The sequence below is a fragment of the Clinocottus analis genome, unplaced genomic scaffold (assembly GCF_023055335.1).
Source record: "Clinocottus analis isolate CAN_PGR_092001 unplaced genomic scaffold, fCliAna1.0.p SCAF_16, whole genome shotgun sequence".
In the NCBI taxonomy this organism is placed as follows: Eukaryota; Metazoa; Chordata; class Actinopteri; order Perciformes; family Cottidae; genus Clinocottus; species Clinocottus analis.
In genome coordinates this window covers 2,725,166-2,746,811 of record NW_027175887.1, presented here as the reverse complement: position 1 = coordinate 2,746,811, position 21,646 = coordinate 2,725,166, and the positions used below count along the sequence as shown (strand labels likewise).

Genomic DNA, 21,646 nt, shown 5'->3' with positions numbered 1-21,646 from the left:
GAGAGAGAGAGAGAGAGCGAGAGAGAGAAAGAGAGAGAGAGAGAGAGAGAGGGAGGGAGCAAAAGAGAGATGAAGAGATGGGGAAAGAAAGAGAGAGGAGAGAGAGGGAGGGAGGTAGAGAGAGAGAGAGAGAGACCTTTATCAAAGTAAACAATGACCGTGACATAAGAACAGTGACTAGTTTTTTTCTCTAATAATAATCATGTATTAACAGGAAACTAATTCATTAAATAAGGTTCAATCAAAACAAATGATAGCAAAGGTGTGTGTGTATGTGTGTATGTATGTGTGTGTGTGCGTGCGTGCTGATGTAAATCTGAATGTGATGGAATTGAACCGCCGCTCACAGTCCTGCTGGTCTCCTCTCCTGCGTCTCTCCACAGCACCCAGAGGCTCGCTGGTCTCGTGTTTGTTGCCAGGATGCAGACACGAGGCGTGACGAGAGCAGCATCACCGTCTGTACACAGCAGCCGTCCATCGACATGATTTCCATATTGTGAGGCCCGTGATGTGTTTTGTTGTTTTGTCACCAGCACGCCATCAGCAAAGAGGCCACTGCATTTATAATGTTTTATGCTTTGAATAAGTCACGACTAAACACAACTAAGCTGGTGATGCGAACATATGAAATATATCCTGACAAGAGCTGCATAACCTCTGGAATGCTGCAAGAGGAAACACATTCATGTCTCTGAGCTTTTTTATTTTATGTATTTGTTCGTCCTTGGCACTGACACACTCCAAGAAGCATCATTTCTCCTTCACGGATTATTAATGTTGTGTAATATGCTCTAATAAAATGGTTACAGACCTAACAATTACTTCACACGAGGGAAAGTTTAATCTAGTTGTATCATCTCTAGTCTTCATCTTCCATCGTTCGGGTGGATTTGGCTGTATTTGACTGTTGTATTTTTGAATACTTTCATATTCTTAGTATTCACATGAAAACAAAAGCATTGAACTTCTCACGTGACACATCTTGGATCACCTGAAGTACTGAAGACTTTATTTTCAGGTGTGTGAAACTTTCCCCGATGACAACTTTGTATTTAAACAGTGTTATTATTTTGACATAAATACATATTTTGCTCCCCTGCTTTGAGGTGCAGAGCACGATGCACATTTGAATGTAATCCAAGCGATATGGAAATAAAGGACATGAGATCAAATAGTTTCTCAGCGATCTCAACTACGAGAGACAGTGTGTGTGTGTGTGTGTGTCGTGTCTGAATGTGCGTCTGGTGTTTTTGCTCTCCGTGAGAGGAGATATGGAACAACCTGCAAACATCAGACTAACTAAAGATATTTCATTGGGACATTTTCCATTTCTGCCCCTGGATTAAGGAGATTACATCTTTATAGGAACAATGTGTCAATAATTTACCAGGATAGGGTATTTTGTGTGATATTCAGGAGATTAGGACTGAACTGTGTGCATAGAGAAAAACTCTCCTTTGATATATAAATATAGTATAAAATATGAAACTGGAGTTGTGCTTCAGGAAAGAAACTGTTTATCTTGGCCTGGGAGAATATTTGTTGTAGACAAGAGCAGTGAAATAATGTAATGTTGTAATGAAACATGTCACCACTGCAGCTGTACGCCTCATGTAGCCAGAAGACGGTCAGGCACAAAATATAAAAGAAATCAGTCAACCATGAAATGTCATTTCATATAGAATTAATGCAGCAACAGCTGCAGGCGGCGTCTCCACCTCCAGGACGGAAGAGCGCTCAGACTGCCGCCTCATATTTCTGACACAGTTCAGTGTGACATTTACTTCATATGAATCACCGTTAAACAAAAGAAAAACACAAACGAGAGCGAAAGGCGTCAATTACCGACTCAACTGCCAAAGAAGAGAGAAGGATGAAGGATTTACAGCAGAAGAGCTTGTTGTTGACACGACACGACCCAGTGCAGAGAATATGAAGGGAACTAATGGAAAATAATACATCCTCATATCTCAGAAAGCATTTTATACCAATAAACACGTCCACCATTCAAATGACTCCCCTTCATTGCTCATCTTCATGCTTCAATTCATAGGAACACGAAAACCATTTGCACGTCCGACACTCGGCTGACGGAAAGAATCTGTCGTTTTATGACGAAGTGTCGTGATTACTGTTCGTGCCACTTCTTGCTATTCATGTACGCCCACACACACACAAACACACACACACACACACTTTGAGCAACGCAAGAAGCAACGTATTTATTGCATATTTATTAACCACTGGGAAAAGATTGAGTGATTCTTCAGTTAATAAAACCGACCGGAGGGGGAAAAAAGTGCATTTGCTTAGAAACTAAAGTGAGGATTTTCCTGAGAGACTTTTTAACTCACAGGATTTCTCGTCAGAGTCTGTGAGTCAGGCCGTTGGGACAGATGATGGACATGTAGGATGAACACTGACAGACCTGCTCATTCTTTTGGATGACTGAAAGGGAAGACGCTCCATTTAAAACACTAAAACCTCAACAGTGTCCATTTCACGCTCATAATTTCAAGTATATTTCCATGTGGTTAATGTTGACCCACCACACTGGTATGTCACTAATAATCTTTGGCGGTGGTGTATTAATAAACCAAGCCAATCAATGGACTGTATTAGTGTTTAACTGATTTAATATCAAATTATGTACACAAGATGTAAAAATTCAAAAAAATGTCCTTCATAGAAAATATATTTTATCAAGGTTTTAATTGATTGGTTGAGTCCACCCTTACATGTCTGTCACTTCCTTTCAAACAACGGGTTGTTGGTCTCAGACAAGGAGCGTCTCATGTGGAGCCAACCACCATCGACTTTGGTGAGCGCCGTCGCTGAACGTTGTTTTTTGTTGTTGTCGAACCCGTAAAAGCCTCACATGAACTAGAAGCCCTCAAACGTGAACAGACCGAGACTGAAACTACGTGTCTGGAGCGAAAGAAAAAAAGCCAGCACATAAACTATAGCTGCCGATCCACGTGGAAGACGTGGAAATAAAGTAACAGCAATAACTTGTTATTCGTAGTATTTGAAGTATGATAAGAAAGAAGACCGTTAGCTAATCCCAACGTAATCCTGCTAAACGTTAGCTGCTAATCCAGCACACTCAGACAGAGTTTGTGTTGATCATTTGAGGAATGACAGAAAGGCCAATGTGTTTGGTGAACGTAGCGATGTCGGAAAACAAGTTTAGCTTGAATTGCTGAAATTATAAAGGTTCCTGCTAACGTTAGCGTAGCGCTGATATAGTAGCGACCTGGACTAGCCGCCCACGTTACTACACAGCTGGTTGTGAACAGAGCTTTGTTTTCTAAACTTTTAACACTAGAACATAATTTAGTGAAACACAGCTAACATTGGAAGGAATAACTAACAATATTAATAACTATTGCAGGTCGTGAGCGAGTTAGCTGGCCGTGATAATGTCTGGATCCATTCCTTGCTCTTGTCGATTGTTTTTTTGTGTCTAACCTCTTCATAATGGGTTTACCTCTCTTACTTGAGCCATATACAGCGCTTCAAACTTTGGAGAAATTCAAAGTTTGCGGGTGTACTGAACATCTTTCATCAACAGTGGATTAAGCCGTTTCCTCACCCGTACCACATACGTCCTAAACCTCCACTTGTGGCCGTGTACTCTGAACCGGCTCGCGTCCGGCACGGCGCTCTTCATCCGCTACTTGTGTGTTCACGGGCGACGTCTCCGTCATGCTGGACATGCGAGGCCAGACGAGCGCGGCGAAGGAAAGTCTGTCTCTCCACCGGAAGTCTTCCTTTGGTTTTTTCCCCCGGGGGGCCGACCCCCGCTCGCGTTTATTTCCCATCTACTACGTGTCCGGACCCCCTTCAGGTGGCGTGCTTGTCCGGGTGGCTCTTGAGCTTGTGGAACTTAACGCTGTCCAGCTTCTCGAAGCGCTTCTCGCAGAACTCGCAGGTGAAGTTGTAGAGGGCCTCCGACGTGTGCTTCTTCATGTGCCAGTTCAGGGACGCCCGCTGGCGACACTGGTAGCCGCAGATTTCACATCTGACAAGGGACGCAGGGGGAGAAAGACAAGGAAGGAAGGAAGGAAAGGAAGCGTGACGATCATGTAGATGATTATAGGTCGTGTTGTATTTATGAACTTTCTGTCTTGTCCTGGGTCCAAATATCACGGTCACAGACTGCCACTAAAATCAATATGTAGTAGGTAATATGGAAGGACTGGATCGGTCCTCAGCTTTCGTAACTCACTGTAGTGGCGTTTCTCCTGTGTGGGTCCGCCGGTGGACCTCCAGGTGATTCTTGCGCTTGAACGACTTCCCGCACGTCTCGCAGATGAAATCTCTGACCCCTGTGAAAAGACTGGTGTTACGTTTTGTTTGGAGGTTAGATGACGACGCGCGTGTCTCACGAGCGCCCACCTGAGTGGATGATCATGTGGCGGTGCAGGTGGTTGGACAGGTAGAACTTCTTCCCGCAGCCCGGATGGGGGCAGACCTTGGTCCTCCCTTTCCTGTGAACCAGGTTGACATGATTCTACGGAGAGAGGAGGAGGAAGCGGACACAACAGGTTCGTCTCAATCGCCGGCTGAACAATCTGAAGGTGGTGTGTGACGAGTGACTGGAGAGACGCCTCACCTGAAAGCTGCTGATGGCTACGTAGACCTGACTGCAGCCCTCGTACGGACAGTGGAACATCTTGAGCATCCCGTCCGCCTCGATGACTGGGCCACGCCGGTTTCTCTTTGACCGGACACTGCATGCAAAAAAACACACGCTGCCGTTGAGCGCTTGAGGGCTCCTTCACAGACATTTTGATCCTGTCATGAACACTTATTGTAAGTTTCTATTTTCCAGAAGAGGTTTCCTCTCCTCTCTTACTGCAGAAGACATAAGACATTCAAATCCGGCAGTAAAATCCAGGTAACTTGATAAGTGTAGTCAAACCATTTGACTCACACTCAACCAATTCCGTGGCTTGTGTCGCGGGACGGTTGCGTCCCACGTTTACAACAAAAAAAGACCTGAACGTCCCCTGCGCATGGATTCACCGCAGTAAAGACATGTGGCCACTGACCCGCTCAGACTCCGCTGCAGCTCTCTGTCGCTACTCAGCTCCAGAGCGTCATCGGTGCGATGCAGCAGCTGTTTGTCGCTCAAACCTGCAGAGAGAGAGAGAGAGAGAGAGAGAGAGAGAGAGAGAGAGAGAGAGAGAGAGAGAGAGAGAGAGAGAGAGAGAGAGAGAGAGAGAGAACGTGCAAACGCCGATTAGAAAACGACTCGAGCGAGAGTCTGCTGGAATCGAAATGTCGTACTGGTCAAGAGGCGCAGGGGGGGAACCACCAGAGAACATGTGATATGACACGATATTTAAGCCATAAACCATCCTTGGAATTAGGATGACATTTGTTTTATTTCATTCTTTAAGCATAAATGTTGCACCTGACTACACAAAGTCCAAGCCCACTGACTTTACTTTGTAATAACCGTCTGTTATTAAGGTTTTTTATTTCTATTGTGTTACATTTTATTTTCTCACGGCCTCAAGTTAGAACATTGTTTACTTTTAGGATTTTATTTTCTGCTTTTTCTGTTTTCTAGCACACACTTGTTCTGTCCCATTTGTCGGTAATCTGTGGAGCTCCTTGATCTGCACTCACCTGTATGAAACATACAAATAAAGATTGATTGGTTGATTAATTGATTGATTGACTGGTTGACTCTGACCAGCTGTCCCTTTCCAAGCGAGGTGGAGAACATCGGTGGCCTTCAGGTAAAGAAAAAACACTCAAGGTTCTCCGGAGAGCCACAGTTTGGTTTGTCCGTTCTGGGCTCCTGTAGAAACACGGCGGCCTCAGTGAAGAGGACCAGCTCCCTTTGTAGCTATGAATGGCTCCTTCTCAGCTCACGAGAACACAGCAATAGATATGAATATTATATTCCATTTCTGCGACCAGATCCCTTGAAGTCCTACCTTTAATAACGAAATGCAGCATTAACCAAAAGGGCCTTTAAAGGGGAGACTTGATGTCGTAAATTAATAACTAAATTCTTCCTCTTCTTTTGCCGGAGGTTCCCCGAGCGGGTTCCTTCAGTTTTTTTAAATATATTTTTTACAGTTATACACACTTAACAGGCTTTTTTTCTGGACAACATCTGTGTTTTCATTTCCTTGACACTGAGCCGTTGTCATTATTATCTCTTTGGTCGTTTCAACTGAAATGAAGGAAAAGCTTACGGTTGCACATTGCACCTTTGAAACATCTGCATTTTTACACACATCTGCAGAAGAGCAGAAACTTAAGGAGTGCAAGACAACTTAAAAAAAGAAGCTATATATATATTTATTTTTCTAAGTTGTCTTATACTCATTATACTAATTAAGAAGGCCTTGGGAACCCGAGTGGGAGTCGAGCCCCCGTTAGGGTTCGCCAGGCCTCCCAGTTCCCCTTATCGACAACCGAGCTTTAACCCACAACATTCTGTGGCAGCTCTGAACGTAGCGCACCCGTCATGGAGTCCTCGTCCTCTTCGAGCTTCGACTCAGACACCTGGTTGTAGGTGACGCCCCCGATGACGGTGCAGGTGACCTCCTCCACGTTCGTGCCGCCCATGTTGAGCTGGATGCCCTCTGATGCCAGGGCCTCGTAGCTGGGCCCAGTGATGATAATTAACTACGATGAAGAGAAGAAGAAAAACAAAGTTAGCTTTTGGGAAAACTCGTAAACTCCTTGATGTGCACCACGTACTTCTCGCTGCTTTAACATCAGTGCGAGGTGAGCTACCTGTGAGCCTTCCAACGTGGTCCTCTGGTCAGGCATCTGGCAGCTGGTCACCACCGTCTGCATGGTGTGAGGGTCAAACAGCTCGCTCTGCTCCTCCACCTGCATGGGCGGCGTGACGGACTCCGACTGAGCTCCCAGTCCGGCTGAGCCGCTCAAGCTCTGCGACAGCACCGAGTCCTCGTCCGCCTTCCCCAGTCTATCGGCGAGGGATGCCGACACAGTAATGCACTCGTATCCAGGCGTGGCGGCCCCGATCTCTTCTTCCTCATCTATGCCTCGCCGTAGGTCCTCAGGCTCCTCCTCATCCTCCTCCCCCTCCTCCTCTGAGGGGATAGAGTGAAAGGCTGGGGAGCATTGCCGTCGCTCTATCGCCATGTCCATCTCCCAGACGTGGTGTCCCGTCAGTGGAGCTTCATGGGAGGAGGCCTCCATACCGACATGGGGGTCTAGAGCTGCAGTCTGTTCTACCGGATTCACGGTTGTAAGTTGCACCTCAGAAACATCTGTATTTTCGCCCACATCTGCAGAAAAGCAGGACGAAAAGCATTTTGTTCAGGACCTGACAGCTACTGATAAACATTGAACCTCACATTATACCAACAATGAAAGTGAAACCACCCTGAAAGAATCTAGTATGTCATTCTGCACCTCTGAAGTGTCTGTGAGCCTCCTTTCTCCTCCTCCTCCTCCGCCCACTGCTGCCCACACTTTTGACGATGGGCGCGTCCATTTCCGCCGCGCTCTCGTTGTCGTCATCATCATCATCATCCTCGGCGTTCACTCCCTCCTCGAGCTCGGAGTCACTATCCTCCCTCAGCGGCGAGAAAAGGTACTGCACAAACGAGTGGTCCGAGTCGCATCGCCAGACCACCGCGGTGGACGCGTTGGGCCGAGGCTGCAAGGCGCCAAGCTGAGGCTCGTGAGGGCAGGAGCGGGAGTGCTCCTGGTACCAGCACACCAGGCCCTGAAGGCTGGACACGCGCTCCTTCCTGCCTGGGAGGCAACAAAAGTCAGGTTTTTAAAAGCCTGAGGTTCTCTCCGAAACTAAAGATATTCTACTTATTGACACATAAGATTTCAGGCAAAACCTCCTGTTGTAGGTTGGAATTTAAAATCTTTTGTCAAAAGCAGCTGACTTATTGTTTATATAAAATGAAGATGTTAATACTTTGTATCTCAGGATTATGAATTGTGAAATGTGAGTCTTTATAATTAGTCTTTCCTCAAATTTCATGGATTACTTCTCGATGAGCAGAACTCGCAGCGGGTCTTTTGTTCACCAACACTGACATTGTAAGGCTCATGATTAAAGGGGAAGTGATGAGCAAAACCCACATGAAACAAGTTATTAAAAACAGCAGCAAAGCCGATTTTAGGCTAAATAAATGAATCAATTTAAAGACTGATTTATTTGACTTTGACAAGAAAGCTTGTTTCAAATATTTCCCCACCGACGCCTCCCTAAACCTATGTCGCTAACTTAAATATATGCCCACCTGTCATGATGACCACTCACCTTTTTTCTCTTTTGCCGAGACTTCAGGAGCCGTTTTCTTCCTGCAATGCAGTAAAATGGGACAATGACTGGCCATGTTGAGCAGAATACAACTTTCAATGAAGCTAAAAAAACATTTACCATACAAATATTTTTTTAAGGGCTGCTAGAATCAAAAGGAATATATCCATAGCTAATAACATTGCAGCAGAGCATTAAGGTCAGCGTTACTGGACATTTCTCCGTGCTGGCTTACCGGCAGTACTGGTGCTGGTATTTGTCTCCATAGGTGGTGTTGAGCAGGATCAGGTACTCTGCCAGTCCGGCATCACTCAGACTGGTCCTCCTGCGGAGCTCACTCCACAGCTTGTGCGACTCTCCCAGGTACACCCTCCTCACGTCGTACTTCTTTCGGGATTCAAGGCGCCTCTGCGCTCGGTCGGAGTCCGTGAGCCGGGGCCGTCCCCTGCAGCGCCTCAGCCCGCCTTTCTCCTGGTCCCTGGCGTGGTCAGCGTCCAACGGAACGTCCAACTCCGCCAGGCTGTGCGCCATCTTGACAGCTGAAAGTTGTGATTGCCGGCATCCCGGAAGTTGGTCCGACCCAACCGGAAGCGCTGAGAAAGACGCCTGTTGCGGTCGTCTCCCAGCGCCGCAGGCTTGTTAACGGAGTAGCACTAGTGACGAACACAGTAGTTCGCCACATGAGTGAATATCTGTGAAAACATACTAAGATAAAGAACCTCTTTGTTGGTTGAGAACCGAAGCGGAACGTCGCAAGAGACACAACGAGTGTTTCCACACGGACTACTATAGCGCCAACACCAGCGTGCAACATGTAAACAGACGCGGGAAACTTAAGCCTGGAAGCTGCAGTCTATCGCGTGAAGGTCTTTATTAGACAAACATATATACGGGGGCAGTGTAGGAAAGAGTGTCGGTCATGACAGACATTTTATCACTCGTGTTCAGGACTTTCACGTCACAAACGGATGGAAGGAAGGAGCTCACAGTCGCCCCTCCGTCACCGACCACCAGCAGCACGCTGGTGGTCGGTGACGCCGGCATCAGCCGCTCCGTGCTGCTGCTGGCGGCGGTGACAGCGGCGTCCGAGCTGGGGACGAGGGTGGTGTTCTTCACGCATGCGCAGATCCAGAGCCTCCCGCTGTGTCTGCAGAAGCGCGTGCCCAGCCTGAGCCCCGAGAGTCTGAAGGTACACACCACGGCCCTCCCGGAAATAAACTTAAATGTTAGCAGTTGTTACTGTAGACTTGGAAAACGTTTAGAAAACTCATGAACATTCATGATTTACTTGAGAGATTATTCACAACCAGGCTTCGCCAAACGTTGTGCTCAGTAAATCATGTATAAATCAATAATAAAGCCATTGTTTCGTGTATATTTAATTAAACACGTCAATAACACATCTGCAGTTGTTTGTGTCCCATGAAGTATATACAGTTGTTATTGTTTCGGGCTTTTTGCTTGATAAATATGTTTTGAACGAATAAGTTGACCAAAAAAAACATGTATCACAATATGTCCGATTAAACAGTAAATAACATGGGAACAGTGGTTTGTGAAGCTTTTGTGGGTGATTAATTATTAGATAGAAAAAGAAATAAGCAACTATTTTGATAATCTATTGTGTCAGTCATTTTGCAAGCAATAATGGCAAATATTCTCTGATTGTTGCTTTTTCTGATCGTCGGACAAAACAGGATGTGAAGACATCACGTTGGGCTCTGATATATTGCGATGGCAGTGCTTTGCTATTGTTTCATATACTATCTTTGTTTTTCTTTTCAAAGAAAATCAAGTTCTCCTATCCGCGGACAGTGGAGGAGCTGCTGCAGCAGGTGGCCAGCCTCCACGAGCCCGCCAGCACGTCCCCCTCGCCGCCGTCCCTCATCGTAGTCGACGGGCTGGAGGGCTACCTGCGCGGGCCCGGGGGCAGCGGCGGTGCTCCCGGCGGCCTCGACCCGGGAGAGCGGTCCCGCGCCGCGCACCTCGCCGCGCTGCTGTGCGACAGCGCGGCTTTCCTCACGCAACTCCTGCGGCCCTCGCGCGCGGACCCCTGCCGCGTCATCGCGTCCTTCCGGTCGGTGGACGCGGCCTCCGCCGCGGAGGACCCCGCCCTCGAGGTTCTGGACCGCTACTTCCGGGCGCGCTGCACCCTGGACCGAGCCGGCGGCTACGAGGCCGCCGCGGCCGGCCTGCAGGAGGTGTGGCACGTGTACCTCTCCGGGATCAGAGACCGTGAGGACAGGCCGGCGGCCACGCAGGAGTGGAAGCTGCTGATCTCCCCAGATGGGTTTATGGAGTTTAAGGTGGTTTGACAGCGTTTTGCATCGTTTTGGTAGGACGGTTTTTTCTGGCTTTACATTGTAGTGGTCAGGTAATAGCAGCGGTGATGAGATGTCCTGCAGTGAATATGAAAAGTCACTATTACACTGATGGCAGATCACTCTTTCATGAGCAAAAGGGTGTTTTTCATCAGTGCCTTTCAAATTGTTTATCAGAGTTAATGCAAGACAAGCTCACAGGACCTCAGTGGTTGCAGATGTACAACGTTTAATGAGATGAAGGTTTGTCAAACACATGAAGAAAGCCTTACACAATGAAAATGTTTACATAGACATTAAGGTATTTTTGGCGGTTACCAACATTTTTGGTGCAGGACCCTTAAACTAAACAAAGTCTCCTCTCGCCCTCAAACAAGCAGAACAATTTCCTGTATATATACAAATAAACATACATTTTAAAAAGCATATAGATGTGTTTTCTTTTCTTTTTTCTTATTCCCTCGATCGTCTTGTGACCCCTCAGCGGGGGCCGTCCCTCAGGTTGAGAACCACTAATCTACAACATCGGAGAGATCTGCGTGTGAGACATCGGACCCAAGTGGCGGATATCACAAATTATAAAAATAAAAAAAACACTTTTGAAAAATAAACAATATCTTTTTAGATATAGAAAATGATGTTGAATATTATTGAAAGAGACAAAACACGGCACAAAATATTACCTCACTTCTAAGGAAACTACTGATTTCCCTTCAAATATATGGCAGAATATGTACAAAGTAAAATGTATAAAGCAATGGGCACTAACAAGTGTAATTTAAGCTTCGCAAAGCCAATACAAAGTAGAAGCCAACAACAAACAGATGTGTCTTTACATACTTTGAGTTGCCACAAAAGCACACGCACAAAAAACAAGTTGGATTTGAACACTGCTGCTGGCTGGAAACGTCAATGCTGTACTCTGCCCTCTAGGTGGCAGCAGTGAGTTAAAGACCTTCAACATGTCAAAAAAGACACAGACTAACATGTACAGTTACATGAGAATGAGTATGGCCTACAGTAGTACTAATTATACATTGTTTGATCCAGAATATTGTGATTAGAAACACAAAATCCTCATAATACTATCTACAAATACAGTGAGTTTCTTCCGATTTGGAAAATGACATGAATTTGACACTTTGAAACTACTTTTGAGTATGAGCTGAATCAACGTTTTGACTTTTCAGTCCAAAGTTTGGGCCGTGAGGTCAGAGTTTTGAGACCTCCACAACGAGTTACAAACAGATCTATGAGCTCATTAATTGAACGGAGGTAAAAACTGCAACTGTATTTATTTACCTCTTCCATCTCAACATTTGGCATGGGTAAAAAAACAAAAATTACATTGTTCGTAAAACACAAAAAGAAAACGTAAAAAAAGAAAAGTTTGATGTGATCGAAAAGAAAACAAGTTTGATGTAATATATAGTATTCCTTCTAAACTTTAAAAAAAAAATCAAAGAATTGTGACCAAGATACATACGCTCAGTGTCTAAATGTCATTGAACTCGATTGAGGCCATTTATCAGTCCGGGTCTTCTTATTGTGTCATAGTTGTGACTTAAAAAACTAATACTTTTGACTTCCTATCTCAGAACTTTAACACGGTGTCTTGTAATTTAGTTTTCAAACATGTAAACTTTAAGTCTCTTCATTTGGATTTATCATACTTATCTTTACGTGGCCCGCTGGTTCTCACTGGAGATCTTTCAAAACTGCTAAAACATACATTGTTTCCTGTATTTAAATAATACTCACTCAGTTTCTAAAACTGCTGGTCATTGTCATTTTTAGAGAATGTGAGTCCAACAGGAATAAATGGTACATTTGTTAACATTTTTCAACAGTGGATTAATACACATGTGTTTGTCTTCTGTCATCTAACCCAAATGCCCTTCAGTCATTTAGGCTTTAAAAATACACTTTGCTCAATTTGAATAAACCACGATGGAAACTCTCCCTCAACTTATATCAAATTATATATATATATATATATATATATATATATATATATATATATATATATATATATATATATATATATATAAATATATATATATATATATATATATATATAAATATATATATATATATATATATATATATATATATAAATATATATATATATATATATATATATATATAAATATATATATATATATATATATATATATATATATATATAAAAACACATATAAATATATATATATATATAAATATATATATAAAAATATATATATATATAAATATATATATATAAAAATATATATATATCTATATATATATCTATATATCTATATATATATCTATATATATATAGATATATAGATATATATCTATATATAAATCTGCTCTGATCTCCAGGATAGGTAGGCATGTAGACTTATTTTACTGAATATCAGTATTTGGATGAAGTAGAAACGATGTATTGTAGGTACATCCTCCCGAGTCCTTTAGCTTACACTTCGGTGTCAGTCGGCCCCCAGATCCTTGGTGCACCGTTCTTAACAGTTGTCAAGAGGCTATGTAACTTTTGGTGGATTTACAAAACCCCTTCCCCGAGCCCGCTTCGAGGCTCAGTCCATGTGCAGCCCGACAGGTCGTGGCCTCGGCAGGAAGGGTCCTCTAAGACCCGGGATCTCGTTTTCGTACTCATTGGCGTAGATGACCACGTTTCCAATGTCCTCTCCTCGGCTCATGGGGCTGTAATCCATGGAGACCCCGGAGTCCGCCACTGCCATGTAGGTGTACACGGGGCTTTTGGGCATCCAGGCGTGGTGGTTCGGGTACTCGAAGCTGCACTGGGACGAAAGGCCACCCGACCCGGAGCTCTGCGGTGCGGATCCCAAGTCGGAGTGAGATTGGCACGACGTCGTCTTGCTGGGTGCGAACAGAACCTCCAGCGGCGAGGTCTCCTCGAGAGCGTCGTCCGGGTGGCCGTCCTCCTTGTGGTTGTTGCCACTGAGGGTGACGTAGGTGTCCTCAGACTCCAGCAGAGAGGACTTCTGGTTCTTGTGGAGCGCCCTTAAGCGGTCCATCAGCCAGTGGTCGTGTGGTGTGGCTCTCCACCGCTCTGTCGGAGCCGGATCACCCCTCTCCGACGGCTCGCTCTCGTCCAGCCCTCTCGTTGCCGCCTTGTCCTCCTTCTGCCTGAAGGCTTTGGGGGGCAGAGGTGGGAAAGGCAAGGAGGGGCAAGGGCTGAGCTCCGACAGGACCTCCAGGGGTGAAGGGCATTCTTCTGAGTAGAAGTACTCTGGAGTCAACCATATGCCTCCGTTGGTCTGACCTAACCACTCCTGCGAAAGACACAACACAGGATGTTGAAATCTCCTGGAGACGAAGGCGGCACTCTTCAGTTCAACGTTTCAGTTTGTCCGGACTAAGTAGCAAACGATTGGTGCACCATTGTCCCCGTGCGTCTGGTTCTTACCTTAAAGTCCCCGCCGTAAACGGTGAAGAGGCCTTGGAACTTGCTGTCAGGAGTCGGAATAACCGGCCAAATCTTCTTCACGACAAACCTGAAAAGAGCGCAGATGCTGAAAATATGACTCTAAATCCGTGCTATCCCATCAGTACTGTATTATTCTGACAGAGGCAACCGTTTAGCTTTTGTGTTGGTGCCATTGTTGTGGCACGTAAATATGCGCTGCGTTGCTGGTTATCTGACCTCCGTTGGGACAGGAGCATGATGAGAGACACCGCAATGAGGCAGAAGGAGATGATGAGGGCCAGGGACACGATGAGTAGGTCGAGTTCTGGAGGACGGACAGAAGGGTCCAAATCAGTCCTTGCATTGGGAACAAACTTGGATCTCTCTATGTGAAGTAAAAACAATTGGGACTACATATTTCTGGGGACTGTACTCACCTGCCGGCAGCGTTTCCATGAACACCGGGTCACTCCAGGCACTCCAGTAGCCGTTGTAGCTAATCCCGTCCAGCTTCACGCGGACCCGCACCTTGTACTTGGAGCTGGGCTGCAGGCCTCTCAGGATCAACTCCGAGCTAGCTTGTACGCCCTCGACCTGCAAAACAGCACTCAACTCGTCGATACAGGTCCATAGTGCCCCCCCAAAACCATATACCACGCTCATAGCGCCATCCACCCTCCATCGTGTCAGCGAGGCACCGGCCCATGTAAGTAAGTACCTGCCCCACGTAGCTGTCCACCACGGCGTAGCTGACCTCGTACATCATGCTGTCGTCCATGTACTTGAGAGGAGGAGATACCCAGCTGACGCCCAGCTGCCCTTTCTGGCCCGTGCTGTTCACCGTCACGTTGACCGGAGGGTCCAGAAGAACTGCCACGCAGACAGAAGAGAGGCAAGAGCGTTAAGGGAGGACCTTTGTGGGAAGTCGGAGGAAAAATCATTACCCACCAAAAGTCCATCACACCATGAAACACTGCTCTGTTTGGCCACAGGCTGTAAACACAACCCTGACATGCCGTTTAGGTATGAGACATGATGAACTTGACACTTACTCAATTGTTATTCAAACTCATTGTTGCGTATTTACAAAGCAGCATTGCCATTTATTTGTCACGCGTAACCAGGTTACACCAGATGGATGTACATCCAGAAGTCACCTGTTAGCTGTTTCTGGTCTCCACCAACTCCTGAGGGAAATATGTGGCTCTTTCGTCTGTGAAATGCTCCAACGAGCTCGCTGCTAACGGTAATGTGTCTCCAGTTTTGGTGCTGTTCAGGTTTTCAGAGCTTTTTCTCTCAAATAAAAACAACACTGATGAGCGCTGTGAGTAAACCAAAGTATATTAAAACGCAGTGGAGCTCAGGGGACCCGCAGATATGGAAGGCAATTTTTTTTGAGTTCGTCACTTTGATTGAATGTAATCCATCATTTTTACACAAACCGATGGAACGCCATTCACTCTGCTACCCAGTGAAGCCACGAGGCACGGTTTGCAGTATAAAAAAAAATGAAACAACTCACAGAGGAGCTCGATAAGAAGGCTGCGGCTGTGGATCAGCACTCCCTTTCGGTGAACTCTCACGTCCATTTGGATAAACATCTGGAGGCGGTCCATGTGGCAGACGAACAGCGTCTTCCCGCCCGCTGCAGGGAGGGCTCTCAGCGGGCAGCTGCTGGCATTTTCCTCCCTGCTCGGCACAGAGGAAGACAGAAAGCACTCTGGGTTCAGAGAGAGGTGAACTGTTGTTGCTCGAGTCTCATCCACTTAGAACTCAGACATATAACCATGTTGCCTGTTGCATGTATCCAGACTGATGTATGGACCTTCTATAAACTATCAGGCCTCTAGAAAGTGTCTGTAAAGACGTTTTAAATAGTTTCATTCATAACGTGTTGCATGTAATAGAAAAAAAGGAGACAAATAAAAACTGAAAGTATGAAAACACCAGCTTTGAACTCATCATCGTGACCATGCTGAACCCCACACGGCCGTGGGACCCTTCATGTGACCTACTGGTATGTGTATGTGAAAGAGTACTGGTCCACGGAGCCGGCCCGCTCCTCATCTTCCTCCCAGAAGCATGTGAAGTCCTTCCTGCTTTCGGTGAAGCACTTTGGATTTTCTGGCTCCTCTTTCAGCATCAAAGACACTGAGGGAGGGCAAGTTATGGGAGGGACAACAACAACAACAACTTGTTATTGTGAGCTTGTTATTGATATCATATTTGTGAAATCCAATCACCTTTACAGGTAGAATATACACGACATGTACCCAAAACTATTCATATAGTTTACCTAATACCTCTTACTTTTGAATTTGACTCTTACTTTTGAAGTGCTACAGCTGAACAATGAATAAATGTCTTCTCTTACCTTTTTTTTCGAAACCTCGCGCGCCCTGGTCCCCGCAGGCGCCCCGCGCGGCGCAGAGTATCCCGTAGAGCGCCAACAATCGGCTCAGGTGAAAGCATGTCATCCTTTTTGTCTTCTCTGTGAGCAGACACACTCTGGTGCTCGGTCGTCCGCCTGCATCACTCTAGAAAACAACCTGTTCCTCGCGGCTCGTGTGTGTTTAGATGGCATGGATAGCGCCGCGCGGTTCACGCGCCTGCTCGCGAGAGATAAGCCGCGGGGAGAGAGCAGAGCTGTTTACGGCGAGGGAGGGGCGGGGCGGCACGTGCGCGCTTACAAAACGTTGTACTCTCCCGTCGGTGGGCGTGAGGGAGTCAGGGGGGGTCACGCGCACATTGATGTTTACTTGTTTTTGTTGGGTTTTTTTGCTGCTGTGAGAAGAGAGGAGGCTCGTGCGTAAAAGCGAAAAGAGCGCAGCGTGAGATGGATGATGGACAGACAATGATAATAACATAATGCAAATAATAATAAAGAATGAAAGAACAAATAATGTAAAGAATGTGTTTAATGAGTATGTGTGTGTGTGTGTGTGTGTGTGTGTGTGTCTGAGCACCTCTCTCATGGATAAACTGTAGCCCCCCTCCACCCCGCTTCATGTGCCAACCACCCCTCCATGTGCCCGAGTAACGGAAACTGCAGCGCACACACACTCTCGTGCTCTGTCACACACACACACACACACACACACACACACACACACACACACACACACACACACACACACACACACACACACACACACACACACACACACACACACACACACACACACACACACACACACACACAGCTCAGACCCAAACGGTTTCTTATCTACTTTCTGCACCCACTTGTTTTCTTTCGTTTTGCCAACTTTATCGGCGCTGCAGACAACCTGTTTCTACACCCGCGATAAGTGACCCGGGGGAGGGGGGGGGGGCATCTTTTGTGTCACGTGACGAGGGGACGTTAAAGGCCTGATCCCAGCGACGCTGGTGGCTGATGTAAAACACGCTGCATTTCACTCACGTGACTGCTTTTAGCCGGATGACGACAGAGTTGAACGTATTTTGCCCCCAAAGGCGTTGAGGACATGTGTGTGAGGGACAGTAACAGTGTCTCTGGTTCTCCAGTTGTTTTGTCACGAGGTCACATTGCTGCTGTCATGTTGTACACACTTGTAAGAAGTAACACCCAGACAATAAACTGCAATTACACTCTGCACCTTTGTAATGAATATATTCTTTATTTTTCATATACACGTTTCAATACTCAAATGTATTCTAGTTTATAGGATTAGCATTATTTTATTCCCCCTCCTCCCCCACAATGCTTCCATCCTACACATTCAGAATTTTAAATTAAAAAAAAGATGAATCTCCCCTCTTTTAGAAAAGCGACCAATCGGGAACGAGACTCGTGAAACCAGATGGTTCACAACCAGAAGAGAGAAACCAGATGGTTCACAACCAGAATAGAGAAACCAGATGGTTCACAACCAGAAGAGAGAAACCAGATGGTTCACAACCAGAAGAGAGAAACCAGATGGTTCACAACCAGAAGAGAGAAACCAGATGGTTCACAACCAGAAGAGAGAAACCAGACGGACGACAGCTCACACTCGTACAACGGCGTCAGTAGTTTTTACAATATGGCAGAAACCGGACGAAGTAGTTAGATATTCACACATCAGTGGACAGTTTAGCACATTCAAGGCGCTCCAGCAGCAGCCGCCCTTGAAGCCGTCTGGAGGTCTCGTGCTCTGTGACGCCCCCTGCAGGCCGCTTGAACGCCGCGCAGCGCGCCAACGATGAAATACTCAATGTAGTGTTCTGCAGACTCCTCGTGTTGAAGACACGTCTGATGTGTGCGGTCGCTGTTGTGGCGCAGAGGTTGTGCGGATAAATATCGACTGACAGCTCAGTAGTCGGCACATTGGGACGATGGCACTTAAAAGACAATAAACAGAAAACAGCACAACAAACAAACAATAAAAGTATTTTTTTTTCTTTTCATAACTGATCTTTGCAATCCAAAAACTTTTAAATAACTTCAATCAGGACACGTTTTCAAGTGTGTGTGTGTGTGTGTGTGTGTGTGTGTGTGTGTGTGTTTGACCGTTCAATACTGACATGGAACAAAAACAGAACAGTTTAACTGATGGCACCACGTAAAGTGAAATGATGGTGAAACCTCATTTTGTTCACTTCAGATTTAAAGTCATAACATAATTCAGCACAGAGAAGCTTCGATTAAAACACACACTGACACACACACACTGACACACACACACACACACACTTGCATCTACACATAACAGTCATGTACGTCAGTAAACAAGAAGAAAAACATAATTCACCACTTTGCAGGAACTCAGTTATTAAGCATAGTGAGAGTGGCATGTGTGCACGCAGCAATGAATGCACGTGTGTGTGTGTGTGTGTGTGTGTGTGTGTTTGGCGAGAGAAGGCGGTCAAGCCGGAGTGGCACAAAGAGGCACAAAGAGGTTTTTTATCTTCACGAGCGATTTGGCGGCGCTGTGTTGACGCGTCTCTCTGCTTGAAGACATTGAGAAGTATTCAACGACACCGCTCTCACTTCTGTGCTGTGAACACGAAGCCAGCCAAACAATGAATGGCCCAAAGCAAAGCCACCGACAGTCGCCATTTGGCATCCCTAGCTGTCAAACAATATCTGCACAAATATTTGTCTCAGAAAAATGAAAAGCCACAATGCAAATGGTTCGGATAAGGTCGCAGCGGTTGAGGTGGCAAAGCACCGGCAGACTATCAGCTCACTGCAGAGCTGAAAACACAGGCACAGAAAGTGAGCCCCTTAAAGGTTAGCGACTGAAACACTGGGCAGAGGAGGAAGAGGAGGAGGAGGAGGAAGAGGAGGAGGAGTCTGACAACGCCGAATAGTTCAGCGAGCTGTCCTTTTGGTTCGTGCAGGGTCGTGGCTGGAGGGACGAGAGAGGAAGAGTTGCGGCACTTTACGTGGTCGAGGCACAGAGAGGGAAGGTCTTTGTGTGTGATTATCAGTGTGTGTGTGTGTGTGTGTGTGTGTGTGTGTGTGTGTGTGTGTGTGTGTTGGTAAGAGGGCGGGGTGGTCTAGCAAGCGCAGGCCCCGTGGCTCTCCGACGGCGAGGCTTCCAGGCCCTGGTTCCTGTGGTTGCCCACGAGGTTCATGTCGCCCTCCATGCTCTCGTTCATCTTCTCGCAGATGACGTCCACGAGGCACTCGAACACCTGCTTCACGTTGATGTTGTCCTTGGCGCTGGCCTCGAAGAACTGGAAACCTGAGAGCGGCGACACGGAGGTTGAGATACGAGTGAATACGATATCTGTCGGCAGAAGCGAGCGGGCGTGAGCCGGCGTGCGTACCGAGGTCCTCCGCCAGCCTCTGGCCGTCCTCCGTGGGCACGAGCCGGTCGTCCTCCAGGTCGCACTTGTTGCCGACCAGGATCACCTGGGCGTTGTCCCACGAGTACGTCTTGATCTGCGTCGCCCTGTCGGACAGACGGAACAGTCCACGTGAATGAAAGCGGCGGGTAAAAAAAACGTAGGAAGCAACAAATCAGACACTTTCCTCCAAAAGCTGCATTAAAAACATGAATCAAGGAGTCGACACTCTTCTTTAGAAACACAACGCGGCGCAACGTGCAGCATCGCCATGGAGCTGGTTTGCTCCACGGCGTCTCACTTTTGGTTGCAACTACACAATGCAAGAATATGGCGCTAAACGACTGACGCGTGGGTGAAACACAAACAGCCTCCTGGAGTATTAACAGACCAAAATGTGTGCGACATGTCGGACTCACCAGTCCTGGACTGCGGCGAAGGATTCCTGGTTGGTGATGTCGTACATGAGCAGGAAGCCCATGGCTCCTCTGTAGTAGGCCGTGGTGATGGTGCGGTAGCGCTCCTGTCCCGCCGTGTCCTGCATGTGAACACACAAACACACACAAATGTATTCATACACTTAACTTTAGACACTTTGCAATAATCAAAAATGATGAAAACTAAATTAAAACAAACACGGCTTGCCTGTGATCATCAATACATGAGTTATGATTTGACGCCACAAGGGGGCAGTGTCTGTCTGTCTGTCTGTGTGTGTCTGTGTGTGTCTGTGTGTGTCTGTGTGGAGCTTTTCAGACCCCTCATATTCCCCAACATGGTTCACCTTGTTTAGACTGATGTTATCTAACAATATTTATTATTTACAAGTGGATTGCTGCATTATTATTTGTCACATTTACTCTGTTGATAAGAGTAAAAAAAAAACATTTTTACGCAACTTTAAATGAAATGTTGAGACGTCTCTGCTGCTCGCTAGTCGGAGGACTCGCGTCCTCTGTCTCTTCCTAACCACTCTTCCTTGACGTCACAAGGTCAAGGAAACATATGAAGGACAATTCATGAGGACGTAGGAAGAGTCGCAGCTCAGAGACCCTGACCGCCCTCCTCATGGCGGGTACACGTGACCGTGGTGTTCACCAGCGCGTTCCCTGTACGCTGAAGGAGATAAGGAAGGAAGCACTGAACCGTAGAACTGTAGTTTTGGGGCTTAGGAAGGTTCACCTGAGTCGTCGATTCTTAAAAAAACAAACTTGAGCGACTCTATAAAGATGATCCGGCCGCCGCCTCTGGCTGGGAGTCACCGGCCGACTAAATCATTGGCAGCAGTGAGTCAATAAAGGCCTTTTCTAAATGAAATTCAGGTCAGTTTCATTATTAGAAGAGAAAAGAAAGAGGTTTAAAAGATATTTATGTGTCCTGTACGTAAAGGACAAAGGACGAGGACGCTTTGAAACCTTCATCTCTCTCCTCTCAGCAACGGGACGCTCGCTTCAGTAACCCGGCGAGAAGAAGCGCGCAGAAGGCGCCGTGAAGCGAGCGCGGCTCCGACCACGGAGAGTTTCATCAGAGCAGCCTGACTGGAGGCGTGAGGACGAGTCAGGATGAGACACGGGACCAGGTGTGTTACCTGGTAACCGTGAGAGAGGACCGTTCACATCTGAGCCTGTGTGTGTGTGTGTGTGTGTGTGTGTGTGTGTGTGTGTGTGTGTGTGTGTGTGTGTGTGTGTGTGTACGTGTGTGTGTGTGTGTGTCAGTATGTGTGTGAGTGTGTGCGTCAGTACGTGTGTGTCTGTGTGTGTGTGTCAGTATGTGTGTGTCTGTGTGCGTCAGTACGTGTGTGTGTGTGTGTGTGTGTGA

General features: G+C 46.5%; 4 protein-coding genes across 4 annotated transcripts in view; 1 reads left to right on the top strand and 3 right to left on the bottom strand.

The window, feature by feature from the left end:
- Positions 1–1,100: 1,100 nt before the first annotated feature.
- On the bottom strand, positions 1,101–8,826 carry znf653 (zinc finger protein 653). The gene is made up of 10 exons (XM_068578496.1): positions 8,517–8,826; positions 8,282–8,322; positions 7,414–7,758; positions 6,766–7,286; positions 6,489–6,654; positions 5,058–5,142; positions 4,619–4,736; positions 4,402–4,516; positions 4,232–4,331; positions 1,101–4,024 (listed from the first exon to the last, which is right to left on the bottom strand). Exons 1-10 carry the CDS (start codon positions 8,810–8,812, stop codon positions 3,847–3,849), a joined length of 1,965 nt encoding a protein of 654 aa, XP_068434597.1. The 5' UTR covers positions 8,813–8,826; the 3' UTR covers positions 1,101–3,846.
- Positions 8,827–9,038: 212 nt separating this feature from the next.
- Positions 9,039–11,021, top strand: swsap1 (SWIM-type zinc finger 7 associated protein 1). Its single transcript, XM_068578979.1, has 2 exons — positions 9,039–9,470; positions 10,069–11,021. Exons 1-2 carry the CDS (start codon positions 9,201–9,203, stop codon positions 10,594–10,596), a joined length of 798 nt encoding a protein of 265 aa, XP_068435080.1. The 5' UTR covers positions 9,039–9,200; the 3' UTR covers positions 10,597–11,021.
- A 2,029-nt stretch (positions 11,022–13,050) lies between these two features.
- On the bottom strand, positions 13,051–16,607 carry epor (erythropoietin receptor). Its single transcript, XM_068578795.1, has 8 exons — positions 16,410–16,607; positions 16,051–16,186; positions 15,558–15,724; positions 14,754–14,905; positions 14,473–14,629; positions 14,273–14,360; positions 14,036–14,123; positions 13,051–13,901 (listed from the first exon to the last, which is right to left on the bottom strand). The coding sequence occupies exons 1-8, from the start codon at positions 16,510–16,512 to the stop codon at positions 13,182–13,184; spliced, it is 1,611 nt and encodes a 536-aa protein (XP_068434896.1). The 5' UTR covers positions 16,513–16,607; the 3' UTR covers positions 13,051–13,181.
- Positions 16,608–17,692: 1,085 nt separating this feature from the next.
- The window catches only part of rab3db (RAB3D, member RAS oncogene family, b), an 8,630-nt gene continuing 4,676 nt past the window's right edge, over positions 17,693–21,646 (bottom strand). Inside the window, exons 3-5 of the mRNA XM_068579067.1 lie at positions 20,248–20,366; positions 19,811–19,935; positions 17,693–19,725 (exon numbers count right to left, since the gene is read on the bottom strand). Of these exons, the coding sequence (XP_068435168.1) occupies positions 19,538–19,725; positions 19,811–19,935; positions 20,248–20,366 (432 nt within the window). The 3' untranslated portion in view covers positions 17,693–19,537. The remainder of the gene's footprint in view (positions 19,726–19,810; positions 19,936–20,247; positions 20,367–21,646) is intronic.

Bases quoted from the DNA above. Each gene is read 5' to 3' on its own strand.
- znf653 (XM_068578496.1), bottom strand. From the start codon at position 8,812: ATGGCGCACAGCCTGGCGGAGTTGGACGTTCCGTTGGACGCTGACCAC. The intron at 4,737-5,057 runs GTCAGTGGCCAC...TTTTGCATGCAG, and splicing joins CTGCAGCGGAGTCTGAGCGG to TGTCCGGTCAAAGAGAAACC. The intron at 4,025-4,231 runs GTGAGTTACGAA...GTCCCTTGTCAG, and splicing joins ACAGGAGAAACGCCACTACA to ATGTGAAATCTGCGGCTACC.
- epor (XM_068578795.1), bottom strand. From the start codon at position 16,512: ATGACATGCTTTCACCTGAGCCGATTGTTGGCGCTCTACGGGATACTC. The intron at 14,361-14,472 runs GTGAGTACAGTC...TCCGTCCTCCAG, and splicing joins CATGGAAACGCTGCCGGCAG to AACTCGACCTACTCATCGTG. The intron at 13,902-14,035 runs GTAAGAACCAGA...TGTCTTTCGCAG, and splicing joins TTTACGGCGGGGACTTTAAG to GAGTGGTTAGGTCAGACCAA.
- swsap1 (XM_068578979.1), top strand. From the start codon at position 9,201: ATGACAGACATTTTATCACTCGTGTTCAGGACTTTCACGTCACAAACG. The intron at 9,471-10,068 runs GTACACACCACG...TTCTTTTCAAAG, and splicing joins TGAGCCCCGAGAGTCTGAAG to AAAATCAAGTTCTCCTATCC.